General features: G+C 35.5%; 1 protein-coding gene across 10 annotated transcripts in view; it reads left to right on the top strand.

The window, feature by feature from the left end:
* Positions 1-16991, top strand: part of CFAP20DC (CFAP20 domain containing) — a 269749-nt gene that overhangs the window by 156395 nt on the left and 96363 nt on the right. For 6 of the 10 annotated variants that reach the window (XR_007134556.1, XM_047778337.1, XM_047778319.1 and 3 more), the window contains 5 exons: positions 7723-7859; positions 8548-8710; positions 10272-10388; positions 11556-11678; positions 13992-14332. Coding sequence is in view for 9 of the 10 variants with exons in the window: in XM_047778337.1 (XP_047634293.1) it covers positions 7723-7859; positions 8548-8710; positions 10272-10388; positions 11556-11678; positions 13992-14332 (881 nt within the window). In the remaining variant the exon portion in view is untranslated. The remainder of the gene's footprint in view (positions 1-7722; positions 7860-8547; positions 8711-10271; positions 10389-11555; positions 11679-13991; positions 14333-16991) is intronic. The other 4 variants (XM_047778326.1, XM_047778358.1, XM_047778345.1 and 1 more) reach the window with 4 other exon arrangements.

Below are 16991 nucleotides of genomic sequence, written 5' to 3'. Positions count from 1 at the left end.
TTATAGATTTTTGATGTGGTGACCTTTTTACAGATAATAGGTATCTTACTTCTGGCATCTGCCCCCCTCGTGGCTGAAGTTGGTACGGGGGCCTGCTGTAGGCTTCCTGATGGGAGGGACTGATGCCTGCCCACTGGGAGATGGAGCTGAATCCTATCCCTCTGGTGGGTGGGGCTTTGTCTCTGGGTAAGATTAGAGGCAGCTGTGTGCCTGGGAGGGGCGGGGTCTTTAGGCAGCCTGTTTACTGAGTGCGGGGCTGTGATCCCACCTAGATTGTTGTTTGCCCTGGAGCTTCTCAGGGCTGACTGATGGGTGGGGCTGGGTTTTCCCAAAATAGCCCCCTCCAGAGAAAGGCACAGGCTGCTGAATATTCCCAAGAGCTTTGCTTCCAATGTCCTTCCCCCACAACAAGCCACATTCATCCCTGTTTTCCCAGGATGTTCTCCAAGAACTGCAGTCAGGTCTGACCCAGATTTCTATGGAGACTCTGCTTTGCCCTGGGACCCAGTGCATGTGAAAGTCTGTGTGCACCTTTTAAGAATGGGGTCTCCATTTCCCTCAGTCCTGTGGAGTTCCTGTGCACAAGCTCCACTGGCCTTCAATGCCAGATGCTCCAGGGGCTCTTTCTCTCAGTGCCAGATCCCCATGCATGGGGGTTTGATGTAGGGCTCAGAATTCACTCCTGTAGGTGAGTCTCTTTGATACAGTGACTTTCCAGTCTGTAGGGCTGTCCACCTGGGAGGTATGGAGTTGCTTATATTGTGTAATCGCCCCTCCTACCTCTTGATGTGGCCTCCTCTTTGGTGTCTGGAGTAGGATATCTTTTTGAAAGCTTCCAGTCAGTTTGGTTGAAGATTGCTCAGCATTTGGTTGTAATTTCATTGTTTGTATGAGAGAAGTTGAGCTCCAGTCCTTCTGTTATGCCATCTTAATCTTTTTCAAGGACAGACTTTTTAATCAAGAGCTATTTCTTCAATTGAGCTATTTGTTTTTGTGTCTTTCTCAAATATGGATTCCCTGCAATGAGATTTGAATTGTATGAAAAGTGACTGTGTGCTCTTGTAATTGACTTGCAATACTCATGCAAATTGTGATATTTTATTATAAAAGCACAAATCTAGAGATTCCAGTGACACCACTAAGAAAGAAGTAGCTGCTTCCTATGGATGCTTCCTAGTGTGTTCACTCAAACTCAAAAGAAGCCTTTTTTTTTTTTTTCCCAAAAGGAAGCCTTGAAACTTCTGTTTTAGAGGGCATTTTATGGAATGTCATGTAACTTAATCAGAAGCATTTAATGACATTAATAAAATAACTGTGTTTCCAAAAAGTCAGTGTTACCGCACATTTGCACTGTTCTCTTTGTCTACTTTTCCTGCGCATTAGCTAATGACTGTTAGTCTGCAGAGGGCTATGGGAACTGGTGATCTTATTTTCATTAATGGGACCCCACTTTAATTGAACCAGAGAATCAGATCTGGTTATTGAAACTGAGCATTCAGCTACTAATGACAAGATGCAGTGGTCCACTAAGCACAAATCAAAACTAATAATTGGCTTAAAAATTAAGAGGCAGTGTTACCAGGTACCCACCTTTCCACAGCAGCAGCCTTACCAATTTTTATTCTTTTTTTAAATAAGAAGAGACTGACATCCCTATTTTCCTAGCAGAATTACGAACAGATAAATTAAAGGAGCTATCAAAACCATAATAGTCATATAGCTGTAGTTGGCATTGGTGAGATCTTTATTAGAATTTCTTCTTTGTACATTGTAAAAACAAACTTCAAGTCAAGCAACAAAATCTATTGTAGAGTAGAACCTAAAAGAAAAAGGAGTTAAATTCTCACTTCAGGAGAAAACAAAACACTCTAATTTCTTCTCTTCTAAACTCAGACTTTTGGTAAGCCTTGTCTTAGGATTGTTGGTTAAAGAAATGCCATAATTTCTAGTTTCAATATCTGATAATAAATAATACAAAGAAAACTCAGCTATCTCTTACATTTCAATTTTATAACCCCATTTCCCATCTTTAGTAAAACTGAGGCATAACTGGTCACATTTCTTCATTAAAGTTTGTTTTATGTAAAAGGAGTTTAGTATGGATATTGATCAGTATCTGTGAAATATGTTAAAGCAAGTATGTCGCAAATCATTAATAGAGTAAATTTTCATTTTTCTGTGATATTCCAAATATTGAAAAACTATGATATATAAAACATGATACTGAATATGAAAAATATGTTTAACCAGTTGAACAGTTGTGCTACTTTCACAGGATTGACTCATTCCAAACTTTGCATTTCTCCTTTAGATGTCTGTCATAGCATTGCTTATCATAACAAAAACTTGAACACATATTACTTGTGCATAATAAAGAATTAAATATCCATACAAGAAGATATTATATATGCAGCTTTATAGCTGACCTGATCTGCTTGTGATGGTCTGGAGAGGTCTCAAATTTGTGTTCCTCATAGAAGCATTTGATATTTACTGAACACTTAAATTTTTGGTGCAATATGATCCACTTAACTACTGACCCTTTGAATGAATGGATGAATGAAGGAATAAACGATTGTGAATGGACTTCATAAGTTGTTAAATGCTATTCAAGATGGAAGATATTAATAGCATATTTACTGAGCATTTACTCCCTCTTAAGCACAGTATTTATCAGGTTACACGCATTGTTTCATATAATCTAACAAAAACACCCTAATTACTGTTATTAGCTCAGTCTTATGAAGAAGGTAAGGCTTAGAAAGTTTAAGTAACTTGTCTAAAATAGTATTGCTCTACCAGATCAGCCTTTTTTTGTTGTTTTTACATTTTTGACATGCTTTATAACAATGAACATATAATGAAATCAAAATTAATTTGATTCAAAATCTGGATTCTGGTAGTAGGTTTAATTCTGAATTAATTTAATTTTAATTCTGACTGTCAGATAATAGATCTAAGTCTTGAATATGTCCTCTCAGTGATTAGAGTTGAAAATTCAGCAGATTTTTCTGGTTAAACTTTGAAAACCTTGCAAACTTAAATGACTATAATAATTAGAACATTGTTATCTTGAGACAAAAATGAATGTTTATTTTTCTAAAAGACAATTAGAGAGTAGACCCTCAGGTTTTATAATCTTAACTACAAAGGCGTGTACCCCTCAGTAAAATAGCAAAATAATTAATGGTAACATCTCTGACCTACACTAAGTTCATTTTCTGCAAACTCAAGAAAATGAAATGCCCAGAGCATGACTTTAATCTAATCTTGATTTTTAACTTTATTTTATGCATATTGATATCAGCTCTTAAGAGAACTCCTTTTAGAATTCAAAAGGCATGCATTTCTGATTGTAGTTTTCTTTCATTAAGATTTTTCTCATTATAGAAACTTTGTCCCTTCTACTTTTTATTTTAAAAACCAAAGGTCCAAATTACTTTTCCTTGTAGGTTTTAATTAGGATCCAATTATAGTAGATACAAAGCATAATACACGTTTAGAGATAATTAGATCATTAATATGATTATAAACAGAATTACTAAAGTGAAACTGGCTTTAAGAATGTGTATGTATTGGAGTTCTCTTGTAGCACAGCAAATTAAGGATCCAGTGTTGTCTCTGCAGTAGCTTGGTTGCTGCTGTAGCGAAAGTTCAACCCCTGGCCCAAGAACTTCCACATGCTGCAGGTGCAGCCAAAAAAGAAGAGTGTTTATGTGTTAATTGTACTAACAAGTTTTAAATGCCCTGCTAATTAAAGAGAAAGTGTACTAAATAGTGGAGTATTGTACACTTTGCTTTGAGGAAAAATGTTATACTAAAATTTATAAAATTTAGAAAATAGATTTCAATTTAAACACATAGTGGTAAATTGTTCTTTAAAGAAATCCTATAGTAGATCCTTATAAAATTAAGAAAACATCTTTCTGTGATTTAAAGGATTATATCATATCAGGTTTACTTGTATCTTTAATAAGCACTGGCAATCCACTCCTAAGTAAGAGATTCTTCTAAGAAATTCAAGATGTTTAGGAATTTTTAATTTTTAAATAGCTATGAGCTATTTAATTTGTTCATTTTGTTGAAATTATAGCTGGAACTATGTCACTATGATCTTTAAAATACTCCATCCCAAAAAAAGTTTTGCTTTTAATTTAGATACTATCCACAATTTTGGTGAGACGCACACATTGTCTACCATGGGCTGTGCTCAGCTCAGCACGTGACTGTACATGCAGTACCAAATAAATGGTCCTTCTACTCAAAAGAAACTTCATTTGTTTGGTGGGGTACCTATATAGAGATGAGGACTATGGGGGAAAAAAATCAAGGAAACTTCCCCTGTGCAATGTTTAAACATAGAGATATGCCCATAGCCAAATGATTTCCGTGATTGGAAGTTTAAAAAAGAAGAAGAAAAAGGCATCAATTCTGGTACTAAAAATTCCCACATAGGCCTATGCCATGTCCTGTACATCCCTTCAGGACCCTCAGTGGCTGTTTCTTTCTGGGAAAATCCGCACTCGAGAACAAAACCATTAGTCTAGGATTTGTTCTATTTGATCACAAAAGGCACAAATGATGAGTCTGTAATAGATTTTTCCTATTGGCCCAGAATTTGAGTGTCTTTTTTTTTTCTGTTATTGATCCAGAGAGACTGACAGTGTTTTGTTGGCTCCAAATGGATATTTATAAATAACTGAAAAAGATGCACATACACTCATAGCCAAGTCTATTTGCTAACACTAGGAAATGTCATATGTAAGCTGAGTAGGCATCTGATTGTGGTGCCATAGCACTGCTGCTGTTGAAAGCCACATGGTTCTTGTAAATATCAACATCTTGGTCACTGTTGACCCTTCTCTCTCATCCCCCACATCCTGGAATTGTCCAGTCCAGTCCAGTCTCCCTCATCAATTCACATATAAAATTTGTGATAATTTTTCTTAAAAATGAATTCCAGTAATAGTTAGAACTATTTAGTTATTGAATCCATCTTCCCTTCTGACTCTTTATATTTAATGATTCGTTCAGTTTTCTTGGGAGGAATCTATTACTACTCTGTGTCAGGCACCAGGCTAAGTGCTAGCAATTCAGGGGTGACAAAGCAGACCCCTGAGTTTCTGTCACTGAAGTATACATTATCAGAGAATCCCATAACCACATGTAAAAGTACACTTGTGACAAGTTCTATACAGGAAAGCTTATGGGAGTACCCAAGCTGGGGGCATTTACCCTGATCAGAGCAGTCCAGGAAGGAGGTGACATATGAGCGGAAACATATAAGGCCGAGAGGGGAAGGAAGAGGAACAGCATGACAAATGCTCTGACAGGAAGAACTAAGTGGGCCAAGTCAGTTGAGAGCAGAAATGGGGTTGGGGGGCTGGCGTTGAACTGAAGCCAGAACATTAAAGTATTTTTTTGCAGGCAGTGTTCAGGGCTTTCTTCTTAATCCTAAGAGCAGCAGGGAAGATATTGAAAAGTTTTAAGTGAAGAAAGGGACGATTCAGTCAGGCTTAATGTTTATATGAGACCACTCCACATTTTGGAGAGAGGGTGGGGCAGAGAGCCATAGTGGACATAGTTGACCACTTGAGAAGCTTTATGATCATCCAGGAGAGGGATGGTGGCCGCTTGGACTGAAGTGCTGGTGGGGGAAGTGGAGACAAGTGGATCTGGATTTAGTATGGAAAGAATGGAGGGCAGTATCAGGGATGACACCTGATTTTGACTTCTCAAGCTGAGTGGTTTATTGTACCATTCATTAGATCAGGTTTTTGGTTTGAGGTGTTTTCAAGACATTGAGGAGCTGGTCTAGAAGGCCATTGGACATGATGAGTGGCTCTCAGAAGAGAGAACTAGTCTAGAAATAGAAATTTGAGAGTCATCTAATATGCAGATATGCCTTATCATATCCAGAATAGCTTTCCAGACTCTGCTTGAACACCTTCAAAATGATAGAAGGTTCACCATTGCAGCAACCAGACATGCTTTAATTAAAGAAAGATGTACCATATGTTGGACCGAAAGCCTTTTGAAGTAAATTTTGCTCACTGATTCTGATTCTTCCCTTTGGACAAATGGAATAAGTACCTAATGGGGGCTTCAGGAATTTGAAGAAAACTGGAATAGTATATCTCTCCCCAGAAGTTTGCCAGCCACCTTCGATCCTCTGTCCAGTGAAAATTTTTTCAGATCAATTTGACAGTGTAGCCCTTGTCCATCTCTTTAGCTTTATCTATTACACACATAGAAACAGACCGCCCCTTCAAGAATACCCGTATACCCAACACACATTACTTCCACTCAAATATCTAAATATCTGGGGCTTCCTAAACATGGTATGTTTCCACAAACTTTTGTGCCCTTTCTCATAGCTATTATATAGGAATGGTTTTTAATTCTGCCCCTTATAAAATTAAAGCTCTCTAGCAGATAACCATAGGAATTTTTTCAGAATAGATCAGACAAGAAGTGGCCAGTGGCTCATACATGTCTGGGACTGTAGGACAAATGTAGACTTATTCAGCGCCCAGATTATAATATTCAGGTTGGTCCTGTTTTACAAGTGGAGCATGGCAGAAGGCTTTCTAGGCTGTGGGCAGTGTCTTGAGTTAAGGGCCATCTATCTCACCTGCTCTTTTAGTCAGAGAAGGCTGCCTGTACTCACACAGAACCCCACAGTCCTGTCCAATCAGGAGTTCCTTGGGCATCAGATCCTATGGTGATTCAGACATTCAGGCTTCTTACATCTGGTGACTCCTAGATGGAGGTCCTCCACTGGATCTTTTTGCATCTTGTCGAAAGATGAGAGAGAGCATGGGAATTATACAGGAGGTTTTAGGGGCCAGTAAATGGTTTACACTTCACACATTCTGATTCTCATGTTCCCATTAACCAGAACTCAGTTACATGACCCATGTGACTGCAGAGAAGGCTCAGCACTGTAATTTAGTTGTGTGCCCAGAAGGAAAAGGCAGGAAGATTTGGTGAGCACGCCCTCCTTATTCTGGAAATGATACCAGTTTGTTCTCTTTCTCCCCAAAACCTTCAGTGATTCCCTGTTGTCTACCAAATTTAGAACAGGCTCTTGACTACCCCAAGAATACCCTACCCATTCACTCTTCCAGGCACTTTCTTCTGGCTTGAGCACCCTACATCTCTTATTCTTGAAATTTTATCAGTAATTCAAGGTCATTCAAGAATCTTCATTCACACTGGTCTACCTTATATTGTAATTTCCTATTTACTTGTACTGTCGCCTCCCTCCAGATTCCGTCTTACCCACTTTTTTGTCACTGACAACCCCTCAGAAATGCCTGAGAGTGCTCAACCAAATATTTGTTCAATAGAGTTAAGTAGTTTTATTTAAATTATTTCCTTAAAGAAAAAATGCAATATATTTTTCAGTAGCTTTACTTTTTTTTTCTTTTTTTATGAGAAAAAAAAATGTGATAGTGGTTCTCCAGTGATTGCTAGCCTAAGAACCACTTTGGAGAACAGATTATAAATTTTTGCTGCCCCCGCCTCCCAAGATTCTAAATTCTGGATGCTTATAGGCCTGCTGTTAGGTCCCAGTATCTGTGTGGCAGGGAGAGAATGTTGAAGCAGGGGAAAATTCAGATCATATGACACCTAGACTGTACTTTGAGAAATATTGCAACATGGTGTTTGTCATTATGGCCATTAATGGACTCTTGTTACCTTCCTTTAACAAAACAGATCAGTTCATTAGCAGAGGAACACGTAGCACACAGAACAGTAAAAATCAAGATGTTTGTCATATTGCCTTTGGATCCAAAGTTCTTGGGCCACCTCCACTCTCTGGCAGAAGAACTAACATGAGGATATCCAGTGAGGTAAGAGCAAGGTTTGAAGAGCTTATTTAAGCTAAGTGTGGATGGCATGGAAAAGGAAGGGTTTTTTTTCCCAATGCAGAGGGGTGAAAAGAGGCAGGGAGATTATGTGCCAAAAGCAGAAGGCTTGAATAAATTTGGAACAGAAATTCTGGATTTTTAAAGACCTGAAAACAGTTTTCTTTTCATCATGTCAACACAATTAACATTTTTGAGTATTCTTTCCATTAAATATATTCACAAAACTTAAAGGCAAATATATGTGAGCACATTTTGCGGTCTCCTTCAGAAAGGAGTTGGATCATCACCAGACACCTTACAATGAACAGATTCTCAAATGTTATATTTTTATTTTTAATTTCTCCTGAATTTCTGACATATGCAGTGGTTTTTATTTCAACTCCTACCTACTAAAGATGGCATGTGGCAAATAAGCACATTTTAATTTATGTGTCTAGGAGACTTGCTTATCTTCGATTTTATCTCACATTATATTTAATCCTTCCATTTCTTTCTAATTTTCTACCATAATTTCCCTCTCTACCAACTTTTTAATCTCATTTCCTTTAGTTTTTGTTTTTAACCTCACTCTTTATTTGTCCAACTATTATTTTTTTCTATGTAGATTCCACAGGAAGTAAACGAAGCACCTATATTTTGCAATGTACAGATTAATTCCTTTTCCTTATAGACAGTAAGATCCATTGGGTCCAGAAATAACCGATCATGCCAGCAGTCTACAGTAGAGAAGTGTGTTAACAGTACAGAAATGTCAACCTTGCTGTTATCTGAGTCTGAGGAGCAAGGAGATAAAGAAAATATTCGCCAAATAAAGCAAGCTGTACCTATTCATGGTAAGAATCATGCATTAAGATTGATAGCTAATGAAAACAGGGAGAAATGTTAAGATAAATCTGAAGCTATATTATTGACTAGATCTCAAGTCCAGATAATTACCATTTAAAAATGAAAAAATGGTGGATATTGAAATATTTTTAGAATTCTTATGCATATATTTTTTTCCAGGACCTATCATCCTATTTATTCTGTTATTTTAAATTGCTATGGTACCCTGTGTTTTAACTTTCCAACAGCTAGTAAGAAAATAATGAGGATGCTATTATTGCTATGCTTCGGAAACTCCATATACATTTTAAGTTTTCTTAGATTAATCTCTTCCATTTGTAAAGTGCTTTTTGTTTTTATTCATTGATACAAAAACAACCCTATTGATAAACAAAAGACTTTTGTCCCATTTTGTAGACTGAGAGTTCAAGACTAACAGAGGTAAAGTGATTAGCAATTTATAATAATTTTAAAGAACTGGAACCAGAACCCCAAGTTTATCACTCGCTGTCAGTTTGTCCACTTTACTGGTCTGACTTTTGTGAGTACTGAAAAGAGGAGGCATTTGGGTTCATTTTATGTGATGCAGAAATTAATGATCACCTTGTGGCACAGTGGGTTAAGGATGCAGTGTTGTCACTGCAGCGGCTTGGGTTGCTGCTGTGGGATGGGTTCAACCCCTGGCCCAGGAACTTACATATGCCACAGGCATAGCCAAAAAAAAAAAAAACACAAAAGAAATTAATGATCACTGTTAAAGACGGTCTCCCATGGAGTATAAAACTGAGATGAGGAAATGAATGACATAGATATTCAGTCCCAGCTCTACCACTATCAGTGAGACCTTGATTAAGTTTCTTAAACCCTGTGAGCCTCAGTTTCCTCATCTGTAAGTGGGGATACAGTTACTACTAGCACTAATAGTAGCAAGAAGTAACAGCTGCCTCAGAGGTCAGTATGAGGATTCAATGGGAGCAATCAGTCAAGCATATCATATTGTACCATAAATTTAAGTATTCAGTAAATATCAAATGCTGCTATGAATAATAATAATGTTGTTGTTGTTACAGAATTAAATTACACTTAAGAATTCAAATTTGATCTCAGTTATCCAGGATTCTTATGGAAACTACCCACTAAGCTCTTGTTGAATCATTCTTGGCTATACCCTTTTATTTTATTGTATTGTATTGTGTTGTATTTTTTGGCTACACCTTTTCAAATGAAGAAATAATTTTTCTGTACTGTCAATTTCATTTTCTGTATTTTTTAACATAGCATGTTACATGATGAATATTAATCAAATTACTTGTAGCTCTCTATATAGTTAGATTGCATGAATAAAATGTATTAGTAATTTTAAAAGCCTGATACAATTCTAACATTGGAATAGGAATAAACACCTATTTTCTATAAAGGAATAAGTTGTGGTTTTGATACAAATTTACATTTTGTCAAACTAATGCATGAAAATTCTCATTATAGTTATAATTATATTTACTGAGTTATTTCAAACCATATAGTACTTTCTCTTCTGGCTTTCTGTTCTTTGATATTAAAATGTACCAGCCAATCTGCATATTATACATCCACATCCCCCTCAAGAACCATCAGCAGATAAGAATAATAACAGGAGAAGATTACGGTTAAAAAGCACCAGCAGAGAAAGGACAGAGACACCCAGCGGTATGGCACTAATTCAATACTATCTTATATCTGTATATTATTCACAGCAATGAAATCTCTCTCTGCAGGCTGTAAATTTCAAAGGATTATGAACCAATTCATTTAACTGTAAAAGTCTCTTCTGCAAGGATTATGGAAATCAAGTTTTCTGCAAAAGAATTGCTCTAGAGCCCTAACAGAGATTTGCTGGATTACATAGACAATACCACAAAAATAACGGACTTCCTACTTCCACTTTCAAAGGCTGGATAAGCTTAAATTATTGATTTTTCAAAATGGCCCAAATTCTATATATGTTCCTGCCTGTAGACTTTACTAAAACTGAACTTAAATCATAATTTTTTAAGTTTCATTTATGTCTTTTTAAATTGGGCCCTTTTTAGATTGTGTTACATTGACTATCTCTCCTTGTGGATTCTTTCATATGTTATAATGTAGGCTAAAATTTCAATTCTTTGCAACCAATAAAACATTAGACAAATATAGTCAGCTAATATAGTTATTCTTTTAAATATTAGATTTGAGGCATATATGAGTAGATTTGTATACACATGCATTAGTCTATCCTGAATCAGGCCCAGAATGTATCAGGTACACATCTGTTAGCATAGTTTCTCAAAAAATGCAGAGTTCTTGTGTAGGCCAGAATTCTACTGGCTAGGTTTCATGTTATTTTTATAAAATAGTAGATAGAAAAATTACTTCTGTAATAATGTCTGTGAAGGAAAGAGCTTAGTTTAAAAAAATTGAGTTCAGTAAAAATTGTAATTTAAAGAAAACACACTCGATTTTATGTGGAACAAAAGGGGAAAATATAGGACCCTTTAAAAATTATATGGGCTTTAGAATTCCTTTTATTACATATCATAAAACTTAAATTTAAAGTGTCCCCATGCAGATATCAAGGAATTTAAGATGAACCTCTACAGAAATTCAGCTGAGTTCATCTTTAAATATTCTATTGAAAAAGAAAAAACTGCATATAATCTATATTATCACCTCTAACTTGCTTTTCATTAATCATAGAGAAAAGCATACCATAAAACCATTCTCCAAAAATTAATTATATGTGTATCAAATACATAGATGTATACACACAAACACATATATATACATATATATATCAAAAGAACTAATGTAGAGGAAAATATATGTATTCCAATAAAGGCAATTCTTTAGGAACTAACAGGAATGAACCCAAAGCAACAACTGTCCTCCCAGCTGTCCACCAACAGAGAGCAGAGACATTGAACACCAGCTCTCCAGATCCCCAGTCTCCTGATCAAGCAGGTTAGCATCTTTATTATACCATAATTGCTAAAAATAGAATATAAATATGTTAAATATTTCAAACCTGATCATTTTGAAAAGTCATGATACAGTCACTTGCTAAAATTTATCATTTTTTGTATATCCCTTTTTTAACCTCAATTTTATGTAAGACTTTAATGGCGGAAAGAGTATTTTATTTTCAAGTTTTAATGCATAAGTTGTTCTGTTCAGAATGAGAATTTAAAACTTTTAAGTTTCCCTTCCTAAAGATTATCTATTGTTGCACTTCTCCAGTCCTCTTTATAATGGAGATGGTTGGAGTATAGAGCATTGAGCCCATCAACATATCTCACCTAGCAGGTGTGTGGTACTTTTACAAAGGCAAATTGTTTTTGAGCTAGGGAAAAAGGAAAATAAATGAAAATTGTTTGTAGTTTGTCAGTCTTATTTATGCAGTGTTGAAACCTTCATTAAAATGTTAGGTGCAATTAGTGTCTCTAGCATAAATCTGACTGTGTAGAAAAACTAATTAGATGTTTAGGTGATCATTCTTGCATTTATCTTGTTTGCTGCAATATTGTGATTACACAGTAATTTACATATTTTCCTAAGAAAACACACCAAATTATTCATTACAATTGATGTGGAAATACTTGAGGTAAAACTACAAATTCCAAGAAAGCATGTGGTAGTGAGATAATTAGAGTTCTTTTGGTGTAAAATCGCTTCTTTTACTTTGACTTTTTGACAGTTAATAATATGTTTGGTGCTAGGTCATACAAGTTTTTTAATTTGCATAATGAAGATTCCTAGGATCTTTTCCTCCAGTTTTCTTTGCATATCCTTATACATAATGGAACACATTGGTTTTTGTAATCTTTTTCAAATTTACTGAAGCACCTGCTATGTTAACAAAGCATCTGCTAGGTGCTTAGCACCAAGAAAGAGGGTTTGCTGTCCAAAAGAGGTCAACCCAGTCAGTCTGTTCATTTCAGCTGCCCACAGCTACACTGACTCAGGAGAGGACCCTCCACATCTTCTGTGAAAGGGGTCAGATGAAGTAGATTCAGCCAATTATTGGCCATTCACCTACCAAAAATATGTATTTATCGCCCTTTTTATAGGCAAGTTATGTTGTATAATCATAGCCTTAGGTTAAGAAACAGATGTGTATAGTTAAGAAAAACACAATTTTTTTGTGACATCAATGTAATTTTTATTAAAGGCCTTTTGTTGGTTGCTTTTGCTTTCATAGCATCAGTCTTAAAGTTTCAAGTTAGCAAGTCTTAACTCTTGGTTACTCTTCTTGTGACGATAAATATAATAGGATTATTTATATTTATTATATTACTCCTGAGTAAAATTACCATGTCCACATTGTGGTTCTGCAGAACACAGATTCTTGTAAGATTTTTACCACTGCCATAATGCAGCAGTAAAAGTAAATTATAAAAAAAAGACTCAATTGAGAAAATGCTCAATTTTTCCTGCTGTCATCCTAAAGAAGAATGTAAGCCTACTTTTAATGATGTTTAAAGATCTGTCCCTTCCAGTTTTTGTGAGTCATAGAATTATAAAAAATCTGTCTCAATATTGAATAAAAAATTAAAATTTTTTAAAGTTTTGATAAAAATATATCTCAGTGGTAGTGTACAATGTTTTTAAAGAAAACAAAAAACGTACAAAAAGATTTTCATATTGAAACATTCTCTTCTAAAATTAAATTTAATTAAACAGAAATGTCTTTTTCACCAGCAGAATTCCCCTGTCACATTAACACATATTTCTGTGGATTTACTATTATTTGACAAGTCTACTCATTTTAGTCTATGAGATGTACCTTTCCAGTTAGTAGAATGGAGAGGGAAAGACTGTCAGCCTTTTCATAGTTTCCTCTCCTCCATGTTTTGTAATCTGAACAGGACACAGCTATTTTGTTTAAAGAGTTTTTCAAGTACTCTTCTCCTGAAGTTAAAAGAAGATACTAGTAATGCAAATCTTTTAAATTTGGAAGATTTCCCCCCTCTGGAATATCAAATTAATGAGGCTGTGCTATAAAGAACTTTCTGCAAGACAGGTGATAATTATTTCAGACTTAGAAATTTTCCGACCAGAGTTTCAACTCAGACAGAGAGGAAATGCAAATGAATTGCCCATAGCTATAAGCACTATCAGTGGGTTAAATGTTTTGTAGGTTGCAAGATGGGGGATAAATTGCATTCCTTGGCTTTTGCTTTATTTGATAAATCTCTGTTTCAACGAGAAATTTTAGCCTAACTACATGCCTAAAATAACACTTGCAGAACACTAATTTCTGTCATCTTTTCCAAGTGTCAGATGAATGGATATTTCCTGAAAATGATGATCACATTCCCCATTTGGTGTCCAGCACACAATCTCTACTTCTGGATGAAGACTCCTGCCACTCCTCACATCTGTGGCTGGAAGCCAGCAAGGAAAATGAACATGACCAACAGGCAGAGGAAACCCAGATTTTTCCAAAGGATATTTTCACTTTTTCATCAAGACCACGATCAGCACCTCATGGAAAGACACAGAATATGTCCCCAGAGGGATGCCCATTTATTTTGGATCTAAAAAAGGATACCAGAGTGACAATGGGAGACACCCAGTTGGAAGATGACTTTTATGGTGGTGACAGCAGCGAAGAGGTACACTGCATGATTAGAGAAGTAGTTCTAAAGCACAGTTGTTCTTATTAGCTCCAACTAAGCAGTAAAACTAGTTGAAATGAAAGAGGAGAGATCAACTGCTATTTATAAAAATGCAGCAGATTGCAATGTCATTCAACAGTTCCTCAGGTTGTTATGGTAACTTTTTATTGCTGCCTTTTTTATTAACAGTCAGACAATTTCATTTTTAATTATGGAAACCAGTGTTTGGTTTGATTTTGTTTTTTCGTTTTAATCTGCGTCTCACAGAATGAGAAATAATATGCAGTTTGGTTGTATGATAGCATGATCAGTAAAACATTGAGAACACATTGTTCTAGATCTCTGGGGAAACTGGGTTGCGTTTGCTAAGCATTCTGAATTGATGGTTTTCTGGCTTCCTTACTCCCCTGCCATCTTTTCACCTTAGACCTATTAGGACTAATTATTTTCCATATGGTCCCAGAATTTTAAGAGTTGTACCAATTAAAGTTGAGGTAATGAATCATGGGTTAGTGCTGGGACTTGCTTTACAGGGAGGTTTCTGCTTGGAATTATTTAGACTACAAATATATATCACATAAATCAGTAAATTCATAAGAAGACTTTTAAAAACTTGTTAAATATCAAACTGAATGTAGTTTAAAATTTAATGTTTTATGATAACTCTTTTTCCCCATATTAAGTGGATTTATTTATGAAATTTCTTTTCTTTTCTTTTTTTTTTTTGCCTCATCCACGGCATATGGAAGATCAATTCCAGGACAGAGAGCAAATCCAAGCCACAGCTGTGATCTATGCCACAGCTGCAGAAACACCAGATCCTTTACCCACTTGCACCAGCCAGGAATCAAACGCATGCCACCAAGGAGACAACAGATACTTAACCCACTGTGCCACAGAGGAAATTCCTATTTGTAAATTTCTTTAGTATTATTCTTTCATAATAGGCATTCTAGAAAAAATAATTATTTTAAAAATAGATTACAGTCAAGTTATGGTTAAGTAAAAGTATGCAAATCATTTCTGTGTGGAAATTATAGAAATAATTACAAAAAAATTTTGTATGCATACAAAACTGTTTTAACAACTCTAACTGATCAAGAATACCCTTTTGGGCTGTGGAATGTAGATTAAGGTAGATTAAGATAGGTTAACTATCTTCAGAGCCAGTTGAAAACATGGTGAGATTGTTCAGGCAGTAATAATGGGTTTTTGTAACTTTTAATGAGTTTCTTTAGCAAAGTACTTGGGGGAATCCTTTTTTATAATATCTTTGCTTCTGAATGTGATGAAACTGTTCGTCATACTCTACATAAACCTGCTACAAACCCCTTTATGCATAAATTCATAGATAGTACATTTTAAATGTTTCAGTGAACAACTTTGTGCCTTTCACTTTGAATAAAAGTAGGCTACAAAACTGTAAAATGAACATTTGTCTTCAGCATCTAGTATTGCCCCCATCCTAGCTATCAATTCTTCTATGGTATTAATTGGCTAATCTGACAAATTAATTCATACCATTGCATTAATGGGGTAGGCCCATCCCTTTCCCATGTACAGAGCCCTATCTTTCTTACCTAACCCAAAAAATTACTGTAATGGTGGCAGTTTCATAGCAGGTAGGAAATGGTAGTTCTCTGGAAGACTTTGAAGGAAGGACTATGAGGAAACTGCCCTTTATACAACCAGGTGAGGAACTTACCTCTCCATCTTTATAAAGGATAAGCCTTGAGATGAAGTAGTAGACCTTTATGGGAAAATGAAGAATATTAGTTCATATTTTAATTTGTTGTCCCTTTATGTGCTTTCTTCTACCACCAGCTACTCTACTTCTGACATCCTTCAACGTTAATTATGCAGACATGTACTTATTACCAACTACATGAAATGGAAAATTTATTTATTATGCATTTTCAAAACTCTGATTGGCATAGCTCTCTGGTCACCCCTGTGCCAGGCTCATCCAAATATGGCTTGAGTCTGCGATGGGACCATCTCATTGCTTACACCTGCCCCGGCCCACCTTTAGTCAGAGTCTACTAAGAGCGGCAGCCAGAGGGGACAGAAGCCTTGCCAAATTGAGGTTTGCAGTTAGAAGCAATAACAAGATACAAATTAAAATACAAACAGATGACTGACAAAAACGCCAGGCTATATTTAAACAAGTCCTAGAATTTATAATGATCCCTTATTTATCAAATTGGTTTGTTTAGAGTTTTTTATATAAATTCATTTCTGAGGGATTATTCCTTCTGTTTATTAATTGTATAAGTCAATGGGAAATTAAGTCATATTTTTAAAATGTTCATTTACATAAAGTCATTGAAAAAAAATGAGTTGATTTAGGCATCCTTACTATTACTTGCATTATTTTAGAATATTATATACTTATAGTAACACTACTGTACCTAAGGAAAACATAATGTAATGTTATTTATAATGGTGGATAAATGTTATAATGGTGAACAAATTGGTAATATATTACTTATCCTTGAAGTTTATAACTTGTAGTTGAAAGGCTTTATTTGGTGTTCTTAGGCCATTTGAGTATTTTTAAAGGGAAATTAAATGTATTTAGTTGCAAAAACTAGGCAAAATCATATTATACAGAGGAAAAATACACATATGATAGTAAAGGCTAAATAAGGTATAC

The sequence above is a fragment of the Phacochoerus africanus genome, chromosome 1 (genome assembly GCF_016906955.1).
Source record: "Phacochoerus africanus isolate WHEZ1 chromosome 1, ROS_Pafr_v1, whole genome shotgun sequence".
NCBI lineage: Eukaryota > Metazoa > Chordata > Mammalia > Artiodactyla > Suidae > Phacochoerus > Phacochoerus africanus.
The sequence above is the reverse complement of the archived record's forward strand: the minus strand, read 5'-3'. Positions and strand labels throughout refer to the sequence as shown.